Source organism: Accipiter gentilis, chromosome W (genome assembly GCF_929443795.1).
Source record: "Accipiter gentilis chromosome W, bAccGen1.1, whole genome shotgun sequence".
Taxonomy (NCBI): Eukaryota; Metazoa; Chordata; class Aves; order Accipitriformes; family Accipitridae; genus Astur; species Astur gentilis.
The window spans coordinates 18,547,031-18,564,843 of record NC_064918.1 but is presented as its reverse complement, the minus strand read 5'-3'; the positions used below and the strand labels follow the sequence as shown (position 1 = coordinate 18,564,843).

At 43.8% G+C, this 17,813-nt stretch overlaps 1 protein-coding gene across 1 annotated transcript in view; it reads right to left on the bottom strand.

Annotated features, from left to right (window-relative positions):
• LOC126035573 (BDNF/NT-3 growth factors receptor-like) overlaps positions 1 to 17,566 on the bottom strand; it is a 123,221-nt gene extending 105,655 nt beyond the window's left edge. The window contains exons 1-2 of the mRNA XM_049794214.1: positions 17,454 to 17,566; positions 16,991 to 17,372 (exon numbers count right to left, since the gene is read on the bottom strand). Coding sequence (XP_049650171.1) covers positions 16,991 to 17,202 — 212 coding nt within the window. The 5' untranslated portion in view covers positions 17,203 to 17,372; positions 17,454 to 17,566. The remainder of the gene's footprint in view (positions 1 to 16,990; positions 17,373 to 17,453) is intronic.
• Between the last annotated feature and the right edge of the window lie 247 nt (positions 17,567 to 17,813).

Genomic DNA, 17,813 nt, shown 5'->3' with positions numbered 1-17,813 from the left:
CTCTGCAGACTGACAGGAAGGGGCTTAAATTGCTGTACTGACACTTTATAATATGTACACAAAAAATCATGCATTAAATAAACATACAAAAGGAGAGCAATGAATGTGGCTGTTTATTAGTTCTTGACAGAGAGTAGACATAAGAGTTAAAACATTTTCTTTTAAATTTGGCTTGCTAGGAAGAAAGGACATCTTTAAGGAATGAATAAATACAAATAAATATATGTGACAATTCTTTCTCCTATAGAGTCACCTAGTGTGATGACTTTTCAGAGACTAGTAACACAATCTCTCTTTTTCAGCATTTGCATATACCACCTCTGTAGCTGTCACTGGCCTTGATGCAAATGAGACTGACAAAACATCAGTTCCATAATAGTGCAGTAAGATTGATCCTAACCATCCTTTAGACACATCTTTTCAGGTCTTTCAGTGAATCAAAACATTAAAGCATCTTGGTTGATGTCAAAACCTTTGAATTCTTTTTTTCCCAGGCACTCATGTTCCAGGAAGTGACTTTGTAGAAGGGATGTCTTAAGAGTTAGATAAGGACTTGCTGACATAATTCAGTGTGCTTTACAACTTTTAAATCCTTTTCATATCTTCAAGTATTGATACTTTCAGTATTCCCTGATTCTTTGATTCAACAGAAAAAATTCCCTCAGAAATTCCCTCCGAAGCCAGTCTTCCTCCCAAGTATATTATTTCCACTGTTTAACATTAATAAGTAGCTTTGTTCAGTTAAAAATTACTACCTCTTGTAATGTTAAATACTCTGTTCAGATTTTTATGATATTCACTGAATCATCAAGACATATGTCCATACCTGCTACACTTCCATTATCTCATTCACTGCATGCAATATACCTCAAGCCAAACAGATCAAAAGGTAGTACTTCCAAATGACAGAATGAAACTGCAAAGCTTAAAGCCATCTATCCAGGAAAATCCATATATATCCTGTTAATGCATTAAATCTCCTGAATAATTTGACTCCTGACATTTCAAACAACATTCTCCTTTCCAAACAGCAAAAATGTTCCTTTTTCTGTTTTTATTTGTCTGAAGAGTCTACATATGGTCATAGTCTCCATTCTTTTTTTCTCTGCAATTATTAGAGAACTCAATTTGTACATATTTTTCTGTTCTTCAAATGATACCATCTGCTGCCTTAGTTCATAACTCATTTCCTAGCCTCTTTCTCCAGACTTGTGAAACATTCTGTGTAGCCCTGACCACAGATCTGTGTAGTGTCCAAGCCATATCTTGTCTCTTAATGGAAGACATTTAATCTTCATATTACGTTACTAAAACATTCCAAAAGGGCTACAGGTTGTCTTTCTGAATTTCCATTATATTAACTCTCTTGATGTTTACCTCAGCTTTCTAGGCCCAGAACAGGTTGCCACCTTCTGCATAGCAACACCTATTTTACCATTTATATTTAACTGATACATTATTGGAGAACATTTCAACAGCATTAAAATTGCTCCTCTGTTAAAGCATTTCAGAGGCACTCTTTATTCTTGCACATTCATGTGCTCTTTACAGTTCCCTATTTCACTTTCTGTTATCACATTTATTTCCATTTGTCGAGGTTTCAGCCCAGCCGGTAACAAAGGACCATGCAGCCGCTCGCTCACTCCTCCCGCCCCCCTCCGGTGGGATAGGGGGGACACGGAGGAGAGAAAAGGAAAAGAAACCCAAAAACAAACCGGAACCTCGAGGGTTGAGACAAGGGCAGTTTACTCGGACAACACAAAAAAAAAAAAAAAAAAAAAAAAAAGTAACAACAACAACGGTACTAATGAAAGAATATACAAAACAAAATGATGCACAGTGCAACTGCTCACCACCCGGGACCCGACGCTCCGCCACTTCCCCCACCGAAAACAGAGACCACCCCCCGGCCCGCTCCCCATCTATATACTGAGCATGATGGCACATGGTATGGAATAGCTCCTTGGCTAGTCCAGGTCAGCTGCCCCGGCTATGCCCCCACCTCCCAGGTTCCTGTAAAAATTAACTCTATCCCAGCTGAACCCAGGACATTATCCACCCCTTATTCTATACCATCTACATCATGCCCAGATCTTACATTTTCCAATCAACCACTACCACTTTCCTTGTCTTATATATAAGTATATGGACACCCTCCCCACAAACACACACACAAATAGTATTCCCTTAGTCAATGGGCTATCCCTCTAATGTGTCCATCAATTTTATTTAGTCCATGACTTTGGGGCTCCATCTGTTGTAACAGTCCTTCAGTATAAGAAAGATGGTGTGAGATGTTGGGTTGTTGTATGCTGCCTCTGGAACTTGTGGCTAGTACATTTGGTGCAACTCATGCCCTTGGTCTGCAGGTCAAAGATGTTGATCTTGAGGAAATTGCTGGGCGCCAGTTCAAGTTCTATCACGCTTGCGCTTCGCTCGATTTCAAAGTCCATCCTGCAGTCATTTGGGTAATTCTTACAGTAATACCCTTGATATGGCATATAGACACTATAGATACAATGACATGCATTGGCAGGTTATTTAGCAGTTAAATATCATACAGCCCAATTCACTGGCTATTCTCTCCCAAAATCAAATCTCCCTGAGGTACACATTGAACTTCCCCACACTTCTGCATCACCCACCAGGTGTACCCAGGTCCTTGAGCAAAAACAACCCCTTGAATGGGTTTGCCTCTGCTTGAGGGAGGACTAACCCAGACTGTCTTTCCTAACATACTCCTCATGCGTACTACAGGGACTTTATCCCCTTCTACAGTATGTGGAACTCTTGGTTGGGTGGGGCCAGCCCGATTGGTGGATCCTCTAGTATTAACTAATCAGGTGGCTTTTGTTAAATGTGTATCCCAGTGTTTGAAAGTTCCACCCCCCATCGCTCTCAATGTAGTTTTCAGCAGTCCATTGTATCGTTCAATTTTTCCGTAAGCTGATGCATGATAAGGGATATGATACACCCACTCAATGCCATGTTCTTTGGCCCAGGTGTCTATGAGGCTGTTTTGGAAGTGAGTCCCATTGTCCGACTCTATTCTTTCTGGGGTGCCGTGTTGCCATAAAACTTTCTCTTCAAGGCCCAGGATAGTGTTCTGGGCAGTGGCATGGGACACAGGGTATGTTTCCAGCCATCCAGTGGTTGCTTCCACCATTGTAAGCACATGGCACTTGCCTTGGCGTGTTCGTGGGAGTGTGATATAGTCAATCTGCCAGGCCTCCCCATATTTATATTTCAGCCATCTCCCGCCATACCACAGGGGCTTTAACCGCTTGGCTTGCTTAATTGAAGCACAGGTTTCTGTCCTGGTTTCAGCTGGGATAGAGCTAACTGTCTTCCTAGTAGCTGGTACAGTGCTATGTTTTGAGTTCAGCATGCGAAGAACGTTGATAACACTGATGTTTTCAGTTGTTGCTCAGTATTGTTTAGACTATAGTCAAGGATTTTTCAGCTTCTCATGGCCAGCCAGGGCACAAGAAGTTGGCACAGGACACAACCAAGGAACCTGACCCAAACTGGCCAATGGCGTATTCCATACCATGTGATGTCCCATCTAGTTTAGGAAATGGGAAGGGAGGGGGGGGGGGGGGGGCAGGGAATCGCCACTTGGGGACTGGCGGGGTGTCGGTCGGCGGGTGGTGAGCTATTGCCCTGTGCATCATTTGTACATTCCAATCCTTTTATTACTACTGTTGTCATTTTATTAGTGTTATCATTATCATTATTAGTTTCTTCTCTTCTGTTCTATTAAACCGTTCTTATCTCAACCCAGGAGTTTTACTTTTTTTTCCCGATTTCCTCCCCCATCCCACTGGATGGGGGAAGTGAGTGAGCGGCTGCGTGGTACTTAGTTGCTGGCTGGAGTTAAACCACGACAGTTTCACATTCATGGATGACCTGTGCGATAGTGTCCATGGTCAAGTCCACCACTTGATCACGAGCCCATCTATATGTTGCATCTCTTACCGGATGGCCTTGAGGTATCGTGGGCCCACTGAGCCATAAATAGCTCACCCCTACGTTGCCAGTCCAGGTCCACCTGAGACACTTCAATCTTGTCGGCCTGATCTGCCTGCTGGTTGTTTTGATGTTCCAGGGTAATTCAGGACATGGTTTAGTGGGCATGGTTAATGATTGGACTCGATGATCTTGATGGTCTTTTCCAACCTAAATGATTCTATGATTCTATGATTCTATTTTATGTTCTTCAGTGGCCCAAATCTTGGGTACATGAGCATCTACGTGATGTACTTTTACCACTAGCTTCTATATCCGAACACCAATATCTTGCCACAGTGCGGCAGCCCAGATGGGTTTACCTCTGTGCTGCCAGTTGCCCTTCTTCCATTGCTGTAGCCACCCCCATAGGGCATTTGCCACCATCCATGAGTCAGTACAGAGATAGAGCACTGGCCACTTTTCTCTTTCAGCAATGTCTAACGCTAGCTGGATGGCTTTCACCTCTGCAAACTGACTCGATTCACCTTCTCCTTCAGCAGTTTCTGCGACTAGTCGTGTAGGACTCCATACAGCAGCCTTCCACCTCCGATGTTTTCACACAATGCGACAGGACCCATCAGTGAACAGGGCATATTGCCTCTCATTTTCTGGCAGTTTATTATACAGTGGTGCCTCTTAAGCAGGCGTCACCTCCTCCTCTGGTGACATTCCAAAATCTTTGCCTTCTGGCCAGTCCATGATCACTTCCACAATTCCTGGGCAACTGGGGTTTCCTATGCGAGCTTGTTGTGTGATCAGTGCAATCCACTTACTCCACGTGGCGTCAGTCACGTGATGTGTAGAGGAAACTTTCCCTTTGAACATCCAGCCCAGCACTGGCAGTCGGGGTGCTAAGAAGAGCTGTGTTTCAGTACCAACCACTTCTGAGGCGGCTCGAACTCCTTCATATGCTGCCAAGATCTCTTTTTCAGTTGGAGTATAGCGAGCCTCGGATCCTCGATATCCCCGACTCCAAAACCCCAGGGGTCGGCCACGGGTCTCCCCAGGTGCTTTCTGCCAGAGGTTCCAGGTAGGGCCATTCTCCACAGCTGCAGTACAGAGCACATTTTTAACATCTTGTCCTGCCCGGACTGGCCCAAGAGCTACTGCGTGAACAATCTCACGTTTAATCTTTTCAAAGGCTTGTCGTTGTTCAGGTCCCCATTTAAAATCATTCTTCTTCCGAGTAACTTGGTAGAGAGGGCTTACAATTTGACTGTCATTTGGAATATGCATTCTCCAACAGCACACAACACCTAAGAAGGCCTGCGTTTCCTTTTTATTAGTCAGTGGAGACATAGCTGCTATTTTGTTGATCACATCCATAGGGATCTGATGACGCCCATCTTGCCATTTTACTCCTAAGAACTGGATCTCCTGTGCAGGCCCCTTGACCTTACTTTCTTTTATGGCAAAACCAGCCTTCAAAAGGATTTGGGTTATTTTCTTCCCTTTCTCAAAAACTTCTTCTGCCATGTTGCCACATACAATGATGTCATCAATGTACTGCAGATGTTCTGGAGCTTCACCTTTTTCCAGTGCAGCCTGGATCAGTCCATGGCAAATGGTGGGGCTGTGTTTCCACCCCTGGGGCAGTCGATTCCAGGTGTACTGGACGCCCCTCCAAGTAAAGGCAAATTGTGGCCTACACTCCGGTGCCAAAGGAATGGAGAAAAACGCATAGTGATATCAGTTGTGGCATACCACTTAGCTGCCTTTGATTCCAGTTCATATTGAAGCTCTAACATATCTGGCACAGCAGCGCTCAGCAGTGGCGTGACTTCATTCAGCCCACGATAATCTACTGTTAGTCTCCATTCCCCATTAGATTTCCGCACGGGCCATATGGGACTATTAAAGGGTGAGTGAGTCTTGCTGATCACTTGTTGGCTCTCCAATTGGTAAATCAGCTTATGGATGGGAATCAGGGAGTCTCGGTTGGTGCGATATTGCCGCCGGTGCGCCGTTGTGGTAGCAATTGGCACCTGTTGTTCTTCAACCTTCAGCAACCCCACAGTCGAAGGGTCTTGGGAGAGACCCGGCAGGGTAGACAGCTGTTCAATCTCCTCCGTCTCCAATGCAGCTATACCAAAGGCCCAACGGTACCCTTTTGGGTCCTTGAAATACCCCCTCCTGAGATAATCTATACCAAGGATGCACGGGGCCTCTGGGCCAGTCACAATGGGGTGTTTATGCCACTCATTCCCGGTTAGACTCATTTCAGCTTCCAATACAGTTAGCTCTTGGGATCCCCCTGTCACACCAGAGATACAGATGGGTTCTGCCCCTTTATAACTTGATGGCATTAGGGTACATTGTGCACCAGTGTCCACTAGAGCCTTATATTCCTGTGGGTCTGATGTGCCAGGCCATCGAATCCACACTGTCCAGTAGACTCGGTTGTCCCTCTCCTCCGCCTGGCTGGAGGCAGGGCCCCTCTAATCCTGGTTAGAATGTCCGTTACTCACTTTTCGCACACATGAATCAGAAGTCCCTTCAAGAGGATCAGAAATGAGATCAGCCAATCTACTGTGTGCAGGGGACTGCTCATGGGAAACTGGAGCAGCAGTTTTCTATGAAGGATCCTCTTTTCTGATTGCTTTTTCTCGCAACTCCCGTACCCATGAATCCAAGACTGAGGTAGGTTTTCCATCCCACTTCCTCATGTCCTCTCCATGGTCACGCAGGTAAAACCACAGCTTAGCCCGTCGTGTACTTTCTCTCTCCTCTCTCTTGGGCAGAGGAACGCTTACTCCCAATAACTGCGATGCGGGCCTGTACAGGTGAGGAGGAGGACAGATCCACTTTGAATTGCTGGAACTCTCAGGACAATTCCTCTACAGCCGAGACACAGGCCCGTAGGGAGGAAGAGAGACTTCCTTCGTATTGCTGGAGTTGGACAGCCAATTCACCCACCGTTTGTCCATAGCCTTCTTTCCAGGACATTACTGCCAATGAGTTGGCATAGGTTGGTGGTGCACTTCATAGAAACTTCTTCCACATCGGTTGTGTGCATTGGACTTCATCTGGATCTGTGGGTGACTGAGCATATTGTGGATCATTACAAATCATCTCCAGCACGGCTAATTCCCTCAGGTACTGGATACCTCTCTCCATGGTGGTCCACTTGCCTTGGTGACATGTAACTTCATCCCTGAAGGGGTATCTTTCCTTTACACCTAACAGAAGTCGCCTCCAGAGGCTGAGGACTTGTGTTTTTCTCCCAATCGCCTTGTCGATGCCCCCTTCCCTAGACAGAGATCCCAACTGCTTGGCTTCCTTACCCTCTAATTCCACACTACTAGCCCCACTATCCCAGCATCGGAGCAGCCAGGTAACAATGTGCTCACCTGGGTGGCGGCTAAAATCTTTTCACATGTCACGCAACTCACTCATGGATAGAGATCGGGTAATTATTTCAGGTTCTGTCTCTTCCTCCTGTTCTCGCGATGACCCTGGTTCATTTTCATCTCTCACTAAGCAAACTGATTTCTTTGTGTGTTTCTTTTTCTATACAGGTGTGACTGATACTGGCACAGGTTGGTTCTCTGGTTTAGCTGCAGTACCTGTCACCCGGGGTTGGGGTAGCCACACTGCCTGTTGTCGGCGTTGGGGTAGCCATGGTGTCTGTTGTCGGGGTTGGGGTAGCCACGGTGCCTGTTGCCCTGTTTTCCATCTTTTCCCCCTGAGGGTGCTGCCTAGTATCAAGTAGTGTTTGGTAGATACTGGCCAGGGCCCAGCACAGTGTAGTGAGTTGTCTGTCTCTGGGATAGCCACAGCATTTTCCTTTCAAATATTCTATCACTTCATGGGGGTTCTGTAGTTGTTTGGGAGTGAACTTCCAAGCCACTGGAGGTAAGAAGTTCTCTAGATACCTGCCCATATCCTCCCACATGCCGTGCCACCCATGAATATCCAGCTTTGGGGGAGATCTCTGGGTGGTACTCTTAAAGAGCCTTTTTGTAGCCCTAAAGAAGACCTGAAACATAGTCAGGAGGCATAGCACTAACAGCACACTGGCTTGCGCATCCCAAGGATATTCAAAATTCTCAAAAGCTGTTGTAATTAGTTGGAAGGAGAGAAGGGAGGCGAACGGATGGGGGGAAGTATCCCCCCCTAACTTCCCCATGGATTGGGTGTAATTACCAATAAAATCCGACAGAAGGTGCCCAAAGTATGGAAATGTTATCACTGCCTCATACAGATACCAGCTTAACCTCATGACCAGTGATGTAATCATTTCACAAGTCGACATTGCCCAGTACAGCAAAATGATAATCCCAATCACTCTCCCAGAGATGAGATACGCAACTACAGGCAATACATAGAGCATATAAGAACTTACAAAACACCACCATGTAAACAAATGAAACAACATTGTGACTAACAACTATTTATCTAATATAAGAAATGCATATGACAAATGTGTTTCAACATGCTCTGGCCAGCTCTGTCATTATCTCAACCCTTCGTTGCCCCACGTTGGGCGCCAAAAAGGACTGTCATGGTTTCAGCCCAGCCGGTAACAAAGGACCACGCAGCCGCTCGCTCACTCCTCCTGCCCCCCTCCGATGGGATGGGGGTAACACGGAGGAGAGAAAAGGGAAAAAAAAACAAACGGAACCTCGAGGGTTGAGACAAGGGCAGTTTACTGGGACAACACACACACACAAAAAATAAAAGAAGTTACAACAACAACAACGGTACTAATGAAAGAGTATACAAAAAGAGTGATGCACAGTGCAACTGCTCACCACCTGGAACCTGACGCTCCGCCACTTCCCCCACCAAACGCTGAGAGCACCCCACAGCCCACTACCCATTTATATACTGAGCATGATGGCACATGGTATGGAATAGCTCCTTGGCTAGTTCAGGTCAGCTGCCCCAGCTGTGCTCCCCCACCTCCCAGGTTCATTTGAAAATTAACTCTATCCCAGCTGAACCCAGGACACCATTCCATTCTCTGTCCTGTATAGTCCATTTCTGCTCATTTTAATTGGCCATCTTTTTAATTGATAGCTTCTTCCACTAATATTCCTAAAAACAGCACTTCACCTTCACTTGAGGAATCCCATTTTTCTACTTAATACAAGCAGTTTCTTGCTTGCATTGCATATTTTAGCATAATTATGTGTTTATTACACTTTCTGCACATTTGTCACCACCCAGAGCATTTCTAATACTCATGCTGACTGACATATTGCTGTCACTGTTTCCATAGCTTTTCATATTCCTCTAGTTGGTCATTCTAATTTCTGGGAAATTCTCGCTTGCAATGGTACACATTTGCCACACAAATGTTCCGTGTCTTTCATCCAGGTTTTTATTTGTATTTCTGTTTGTTTTGCTGCTTAGTATATATATATTACCTTTTCTAGAGCAGGATCAAATTGACTTTGTTGTTATACTTCATGAAAATTTACTCTTTTGTAAGTGTTCATTTTCCATTTTGACATCATTTTAAGTCTTTGACCATCTTCTCTATTGGTTTCCCTTCAAACTTTGTTCTCATCCTGTGTGTACCTCTTTCACAAGGTATTATTTGGTACAATGGTCTTCAAACTTTTTCACTATTTCTGCAAAAGCTGCCTTCTCCTTACCCACCACAATTTTCATGGCATTCTACATTTACCTTTAAAGCTTTTGTCTCTGCCACTGCTTAAGAGCAGACTAATATTTTTCTCATCCTCCAGCCTATTTATCCTTATGGTTTTCCTAATTATGCAACACTGCTGCACACACCTTTCAGAATTCCCCCAATCTACACACCTTCCAGCATTCCCCCAACCCTCAGGTTGGGTGAAGTGTTCACCTGCAACTACATCAGATTGAGCTGCCATAGGGCTGTCATCTCCTAAACCTTTCACTTTAGATACCAGCTGTGGAGAGCAAAACTGCTTCAAGATAAACTGTTTATTAGAAATCATAACAAGATTCAAAGTGCTGTACAGCAGGCAAAAACTACACATACAAGCATACTGAAGAGGAGGGAACAACTGCCCTGTCTCCACACAGACATGAATGTCATGTAGAGTTGCAAGAAATGTTCAGGGCAGGGAATTTCAAAACAATATTTTTTCCACCTACTCCCACCTCCAGGACAAGTGGTAACTATTTCTGTAGCTGTTGTGGTGGTGCATTTCTTTCCACCTCTCCAGGCTGATTTACAAACTCGGGAAGGCTCGCTAGGCCTTAGCATAAGTGTAATGAGTCAGGCAGTTAAGCGACCCTTGACTGTGCCAGCAACTCTTACGCAGCTAGGACAGGGAGATATGCTGTGCGTCTCAAGGACTGCTGCTGCCTGGCAAAGGCAGGGGGACAGGAGTAGAAATAGCCACTTCTCATAACAACCTGCAGCCGGTTCTCTCTCATAACAACCTTGAGATATTACAATCCTCCCCTGACAATCTTGGAGCATACCATATCTATGTTTTGAGTTATTCTCGAACAGTCTCAGAATTTTCCAGCACAGCTGGGATTCTAGCAATTTGTTGATGACGAATGTCAATCATCTCCCAAGCCTATAAGCAGTGGTACTAAGTGAGGCCCTTTGAGCTCTCCTGGACTGCAGCAGGTTGTGACCAGCAGCTCCCTCTGAGTGGGACGCCTCTCAGAGCTCACAAACTTTCTGGTTTGCGAAAATTGGAGGTCTGTCACTGAAAGCTGACACGGCCTGGGCTGATTCTCTCCACTCCTTGAGGCTTGACCCTTCACCCATTGAGACAAATGCTGAAGCATTCGACGTGAATATTTTCACTGACCTCGAGGGGAATTTTTAACAGGTATACCTCTTTTCTCTCTCTCTTTTACTCTCTTTTATTCTCTTATATGTATTTCTCTTAGTGTCTTTATGCACGCACGTATACTAACTTGAATAGTCTATAGTAAGTTATAGCAAGTATGAGATATTAAGTTATAGTAAGTATAAGATATATTATAAGTTAATACTTTCAAATTTATACTTAAATTACTTTCATGATTTTTACTCAACTGTGAATGAATTTTAGGCTGCTATTATACTCATAATCCCTTTAGATATAAATCGTTGACCAAGTCTGGGACTAGGAGTCAATCCAGCCACACCTAGACTCTGACAGGAGTTTAAAAAGCAAGGGGGTCTTCTCTGAACCTCGTGACTCAACGGGAGGGTCTCCCTTACCCTTTCCCACATTCTCTTTTACCCTATTACATTTTCAGTCCCTATATACATAAGTTTAGTTTGATTCTAATTTAATTTTCCTGTGTGCATTTTATCCATGTACTAAGTAATAGAGTGAACCTTGCCATCGAATTCTGTGAAGTCACACTTTTATACAAATTTCTATTAAATCATTTTTCTATTGCTAATACAATTGGAGGTGATTCTTTAAGCAATCTGAACCCCTCTCTCTCATTTTTAAATCCCCCTGCGACAGCTGTGTCACTTAGGTCCATGCCCTCCAAAAAACATGGGCTTTGGGCATTAAGACAGTCACTGCACACAAACACAGTCCAGAATCTGCAGTGATGTCTAGTGCTGAAAAAAACCCCAAAAGTTCTATCCAGTGCTAATTTTTTTCTATTTTGGTATCTTTATGCCACATATGTATTTGTGCCAATTCAAAATGTTTGTAAATCTATTTGAACCTAATGTGAAAGGTTCAAACTTTTGTGTACACATATAAATACAAGGCATATACAGTATTCAAAATATACTTACATTGCTACTACCCTAAACTTGAAAATACTTTGGCATATGCTTAAGTACACTGCATAGTTAGCCACATAGAAGTTAACAGAACTGCTCCTAGTAGGAGAGTTTAATATATGTGTTTACAAGCTGAGGATCACTGCATGAATATTGTATTCCAAAACTAATTTTTAAAAAATTAGGAAGAGACAAGACTTGAGGGGGGAGTAAGAAACGAAAAAGCAACAGATTATTCACCTCTCTATCCACAAAAGGGATTTTACCTTCCTTAAACAGACCCATATTCACCAAATAGGTTCAGTTGGAAAAAAAAGAAGAAAAAAAAGACATGTCTACGTGAGGTAGAAGACCACAGATTTGAAGGAAATGCTGGAAATAATGTTCAACTATTATCCAGGAATACCAGGTTCAATTCTTCCCTCTTCTTGAGGGAATGTAATCCCAGTGTCCCAAAAGATACCATACTATAAAGCAATCAGAGAGGGCAGTCTGAGCCCTGCCTGTTCATGCTGTTATAATTTTTGTCATAATTGAACATTCAGTGGAGCAGGAACAGGATTCAGCTGTCTCACTATACAAATAAGTATCACAGCCACCTAGCTAAACAGACAGTTCTGCTCTGTGACCCAAAAGGTTATTTAAGTATTCCACATGAATTTAGGCAACTCTGACAGGAAGAATCAAGACAAATCCACATCTGTATGCCATATAGGATGGTCATTAAGATGCTGACATGCAAGACCTTGGTTCAAACCCATGCTCTGAATCAAGCAGAGCAACCCTGCACAATACTCTGCTGAAATGGTTTGTTTTGGACCACATAAACAGCTTACTCCACAGCATGATGCTGTTCGTTAGAAGGGAGGTCTTGCTTTTCCCACTCAGTAAACTAAGTCCCCAAACTTTTCTTACAGTCAGTGGAGAGAGAGGGATGTTTACATCAGATAAGTAAGTAGATTTGCAGTAAGAATCTAATTTAGGCCTGAATCACTTCCTGGAAGAGGCAGACTCTCCATTGCTGGCAGGAGAGTAGCCAGCCGAGTTAAGTGCCTTTGCTACACAGTTCATAAAGACTTGCCAGATTTTAAATGCTGAGGTCTGGGACAGTCCCAGACATGCTTAGCAAGTCCAGCATATAACACTAACAGTATATGCTGTGAAAAGTCCCCCATGCATGCCCAGTAAGTCTGACATGTCCAATATGCACACATGATTTATCTGCATATGCTTGCTGTGCAGTCTGGCATTTAGAAAATCAGACAGTTGTTGCCGAAGTATGGGGAAAAGTCACATCCTATATGCTCTTCATACAGAATACAGCATCTGGCTGTGTAATATAGGATATCCATGTTACAGAGGATATCTGCTTAATATGGCCCTAATTATTTTTATATGTATGGTTCAGAAATGAAAAAGGTAAAAAATATTTTGTTTAAATCTAAAACCAAAAGATTTCTTTTGTCTTAACTGCCAAACCAAGATGAAAAATAAATAAATAACTTGCCCAGCGCCAATTAGAGTTCTATCAACAGATTCTCCCATAAGAAGCTTAGAAGTGTTACCATTTCACTGTTTCTGTTTCAGCAATGGACTAACTTTGATTAATTGCTTGTCCTTCTTTTCTTTATACATCAGACAAATGTATATAGTGAACTAGTGAATCTAGTACAAGCTTCTGTAGTGATTGCAACTGCCACTGTTTTGCACATGGAACTACTCTGCAGGTTCATTTAAATATGGAAATTATTTGAAACTTTTTAAAACACCCCTCTAAAATACTCAATCTCAACTTCCTCTTGCCTCAACATATTTAGTCTTCACACAGTAGGAAAACACTTGGGATCCAAGAAAAGCCCCAAGCCAAAAATAAATCATATGATGGACTAATAGGCCTCAAGAATATCCCTTCTCTTCCAAATTTATTAAAAAAAAGGCAAGAAAATGCTTGAATCAAAGTTCTTTTCATCCTTAGCATATGCCCTCTAAACTACTCTATATTAGTGAAATGCTAATTCCATTGACATTTTGCCACCTATTTTAACAAGGCCAGAATCTGAGCCTTGGCTTCCCCTTAAAATAAAAGGCATCTAAGTATCTTGCTGGATCAGGACCAGTAGGCTTAGCAAAAAGCTGGTTCAAGTTACACCATTTAGACATTATGATCTTTTAAACTGCTTTTACAAATGTCTTGGGTCTTGTGTCTGCCTTGTTCTACTTTCTCTTAGTTCTGTAAAAAAATTTTGTTTCTTCAGGCCCTGCTTAGAACTAAGGAATATTGACCTGAAGTATGATCTTCAAGAATGTCAGAAACAAGAGTAGCTGACCTGGTATTAAATATATTTAATCATTTCAGCTATAACTGCTGTTGATAATCATCAGTCAATACAGGTCATTTTCTTCCAGGAAAATTTTTAAAAATATACATATTCACAACAGAATTTTCATGCCATGGCTCCTTTCCCATAAGCGCATTATGATTCTGTAATGTTATAGTTAATAGTCGTTATATAAGAAACAAGATCTCCATGTGCATATTTCAGGAGAAGTTTGGTTTGCTTTGCTTTATGCAGTTTCTGAAAACTTAGGCTCGCAATCTAAAAGGAATTAAGGTGCACCCCCAATATATTTTATTTCAATAGCAGCTATGTGCCTACATACATTTGTATAAGCAGATCTTTGTAAATGCAAACAGTGTCCAGTAACAGATTGTATTCACATCCCATGCAGCATAGACATATGGCTTTCAAACCTCTATAAATTTATTTCTCTATTTGAAATGCACATAAATTATAAGATAATACAAAGAGTGCTTCACTTTTTAAAGGACAGTTTTCAAAGAGAAGTTTTCCAAATATAACAAGTTGAAGATACATTTAACATCAATAAAGTATTGAGAGGGTTTTTAAAGTTCTCTGCTCTGTTTTTTATCATTTTAATGCTTCATTACCTACTATACTCATCCAGCTTGGGCAAAGAAATTCTACTAGCCACCTTTATTGACATGTTGTTAGATATTACTGCAGTGATGGGTGACAAACACTGGAGAGAGAGAACTGCAATCCAAAAAGTACGTTATTTTTTCCCCCTCTTACTTTAAAACTAATTCAAAATGGAGAAATAAAACCTTTATTTAGTTATGGAAAAGTTTTTGGTTTAGAGTGACTTGAGATCTAGAATCTCGATAGGCTGCTTTCTCTCTTATACTTTCAGCATAAAAATAATAAAGGAAAAATAGAATCTGAAAAAAATGGTAAATGCCATTCTAAAGATATTAGAAGCTGGACTCCTGGGCCTTCTGTTTCTCATTAGTATGGAAAGAAGTGGAAGTTTCATGAAAACAACATATTCTAGACCAAAGCCTCAAATTCATACAAATTACCTTTATTTTAGTATATAAATCCCAAACCTCTCTTAAAACTCAAGTGACTAAAGACAGAACTACAGGTAGTGTCTTGCCAGCCCAATTCTGCACAACACTGACCACCTCCTGAAGGATGCCACCCTCCTCCAGCAAGAGCCAGTTTGCACTGTCTTAGCATGCCAGAGACAACCCCAGATAAGTTCCCAAGGAGCCCCATGAGTCCTCACTGACTGGAAGAACAAGGATTAAAACAAGGGATACAAAAGGTTACCTGAGAGCAAAAAGAAACCAGAATATATAAAACCCTATGGTTTGTGATATTTGGGGTATTTTTAGAGCCTGGAAATTACAAAACTGATTTTCATAATGCTTACTTTCAACTCACCATAACTAAATAAGATCTTTAAAGGAAGATGAAAAAAAATGGACAGATTCCTAAAAGGAGCTATTGTATCACAAGTGTCCAAAATCCCTTTAATAATTTGCAGCCCATTGCCTTGTATTTTACTGTATCATTTTTTTAATTAAGCAATCCACAGAATATTAAACAAACATCTGAAACAATAACTGTTGTAACAACTTAGAAAGATTACTTCATTCTCTTAGGTCCTAAAAATCTACCGAGGGTAGGCCCTATATGAGTAGAAGAAATTAATGTCTCCAGCTTTTCCCCCACACATACATGGGGAAACGCAGCAAACTGACTATAAGAAACTGCAGAAAAGTAGCCCAAGAGCTAGAATTAATCTCAAGTCATGCCAAATTTAATGGCATTTTCACATTGTTTCTAAAGGAAGCTGAAAAAGAGGAGAAAGAAGGAGAAGGGAGAGAGTTAGAAATCTGTATATATTTTGAAGGGAAATAGTCTGTTATCTTTTATATTAAAAATGTCATGGGAAACAATGCAGAAACAGCAGGTGCTGGGGAAGATGGAAACGGACAAAACAGATGTAGAGGGGGGTTTTCCCTATATCTATCATCTACAAATCTGGTATCCAAAATTTTTGCTCAGCAAGTCTTTGCAGCTTTTCTCAGGCAAAGTATGTAGATTCCACAGAGCTGTAAAAAGGATGCAGGACTGAACACAAAAAGCTGCTGGACTCCTTTACTGAAATCATTTGCAGTCAAACAAGGTTGGAAATGACACATGGGTAAGAGGGGGGAAAAAAAACTCTTCCACTTTCCTCACTATTAATGAGGGTTTCCTAATGCTCCAACACTTGCTGAGAGACAGTGCAATGTTAATTCTCCGGCAGGCAGTATTTTCTCCTTCCAGCCACTTTATAGGGAAGGGCTCACGTGCCTATGGCCAGGGCAGGGAAGCTAGTTTGCTCTCCCTTCTATCAGAATGTGCTGCATCGCTTTCTCCCTGACCCCTCCCCCTTCTTTTTTAAATAGAAAAAGAATATAAAGGGGAGATCTGAAAGGGGGGAAGGCCACCCACCAAACTCTCCATTCGCAGGAATAAATGGAGGGAGCAAAAATTTTAAAAAGAGAAATAAAAAACATTTCCAAATCTGCTGCCGACGCAGAAGCGAGATTTGGGTGGTTCGCACTCCACCAGCAGATGCAAGGGCCGGGGACGGCAGCTCGGCTGCGCGCTTCTGCAACCCCAGGTATTTCCGCGGACCCGCGACCTCCGCGCCGACCTTCCGCTGCGCCGCTTCACTGCCCGTCCCGCTCCCAGGAAATAGTATCGCGGGCAACTAGGATTTATCATCTAAATGGGTTCGAAATTATATCTCTGGGAAGTCAAGTCCAAATTAAATCACACCGGACTTTTTGGCTTCCAGCTAGAACATCAGTCCGCGGAGCAAGTGCATTTCAGCGCAGGGAACTTCCCCTCTGCCCGCCGTCCCCACGTCGCTCCAGCTGCTCCATCCCCGCCACCCCCTCGCCCGGGGCTGGGGCCGGGCTGTACTCACATCTCGGTGACATTGTCGACCTCGGCGCTCCGCTGCGGCACGGGGAAGGAGATGATGCCTGGCGCCGGCTCCACGCACCAGATCCGCCAGGAGCTGCAGCGGCAGGACGCGGGGCAGCCCAGCGCGCCCCACCAGGAGCCCAGCACCAGGCAGCACAAGCCCCACAGCCGCGCCAAGCCGGGCCACAGCCGTCTTCGCCGCCAGAACGCCATGACGCTCCCGCTCACTCCAGCGCTGCCTCGACGTCCTCCACCTACCGCCACTGCCGGGGAGCACGAATGCGCAGGCTTCGGAACCGCGGGCGAGCACCCCGCGGCCGGGGTTCACAGGGACTCACCGCAGCCGCTCAGGAGGCTTTGCGGAGCGGCGGGACCAGGCGCTACTGCGGGAGAGACAGAAAGGGGTGATGAGCGGCGAGAGGGGCCGCTGGCACGGCACGGCGTGGCACGGACCACCCTAGTACCTGCCCTGACCCGCGGCGGTTCCCGATGATGCTGCAAAACGCGCGGAGCGGCCGACACAGGTGGCAGAGGCAGCGCTTCTACCTGCGGGGTCTCAGCCGACCGCTGCCCGCGGTAGAGAAGGAATGGAAGAAACAGCGCAGGTCACGGCGGAAGCGGAACGCAGGGCGCTGTGCTTACCGCTTTACGCACCGTATCCTCCTCCGTCCAGCTGACAACAAGGAATCTGAGAGAGGGAGGGAGCGAGACGGGGAAAGACACAGGGGCAGAAAAGGAGAAAGGCGGAGAATAGAGGGGGGAACAGACGGGGAGAGAGAAACCGACACGCAGCAGGGAGGGAGGGAGTGATGGAGAGAGACAGA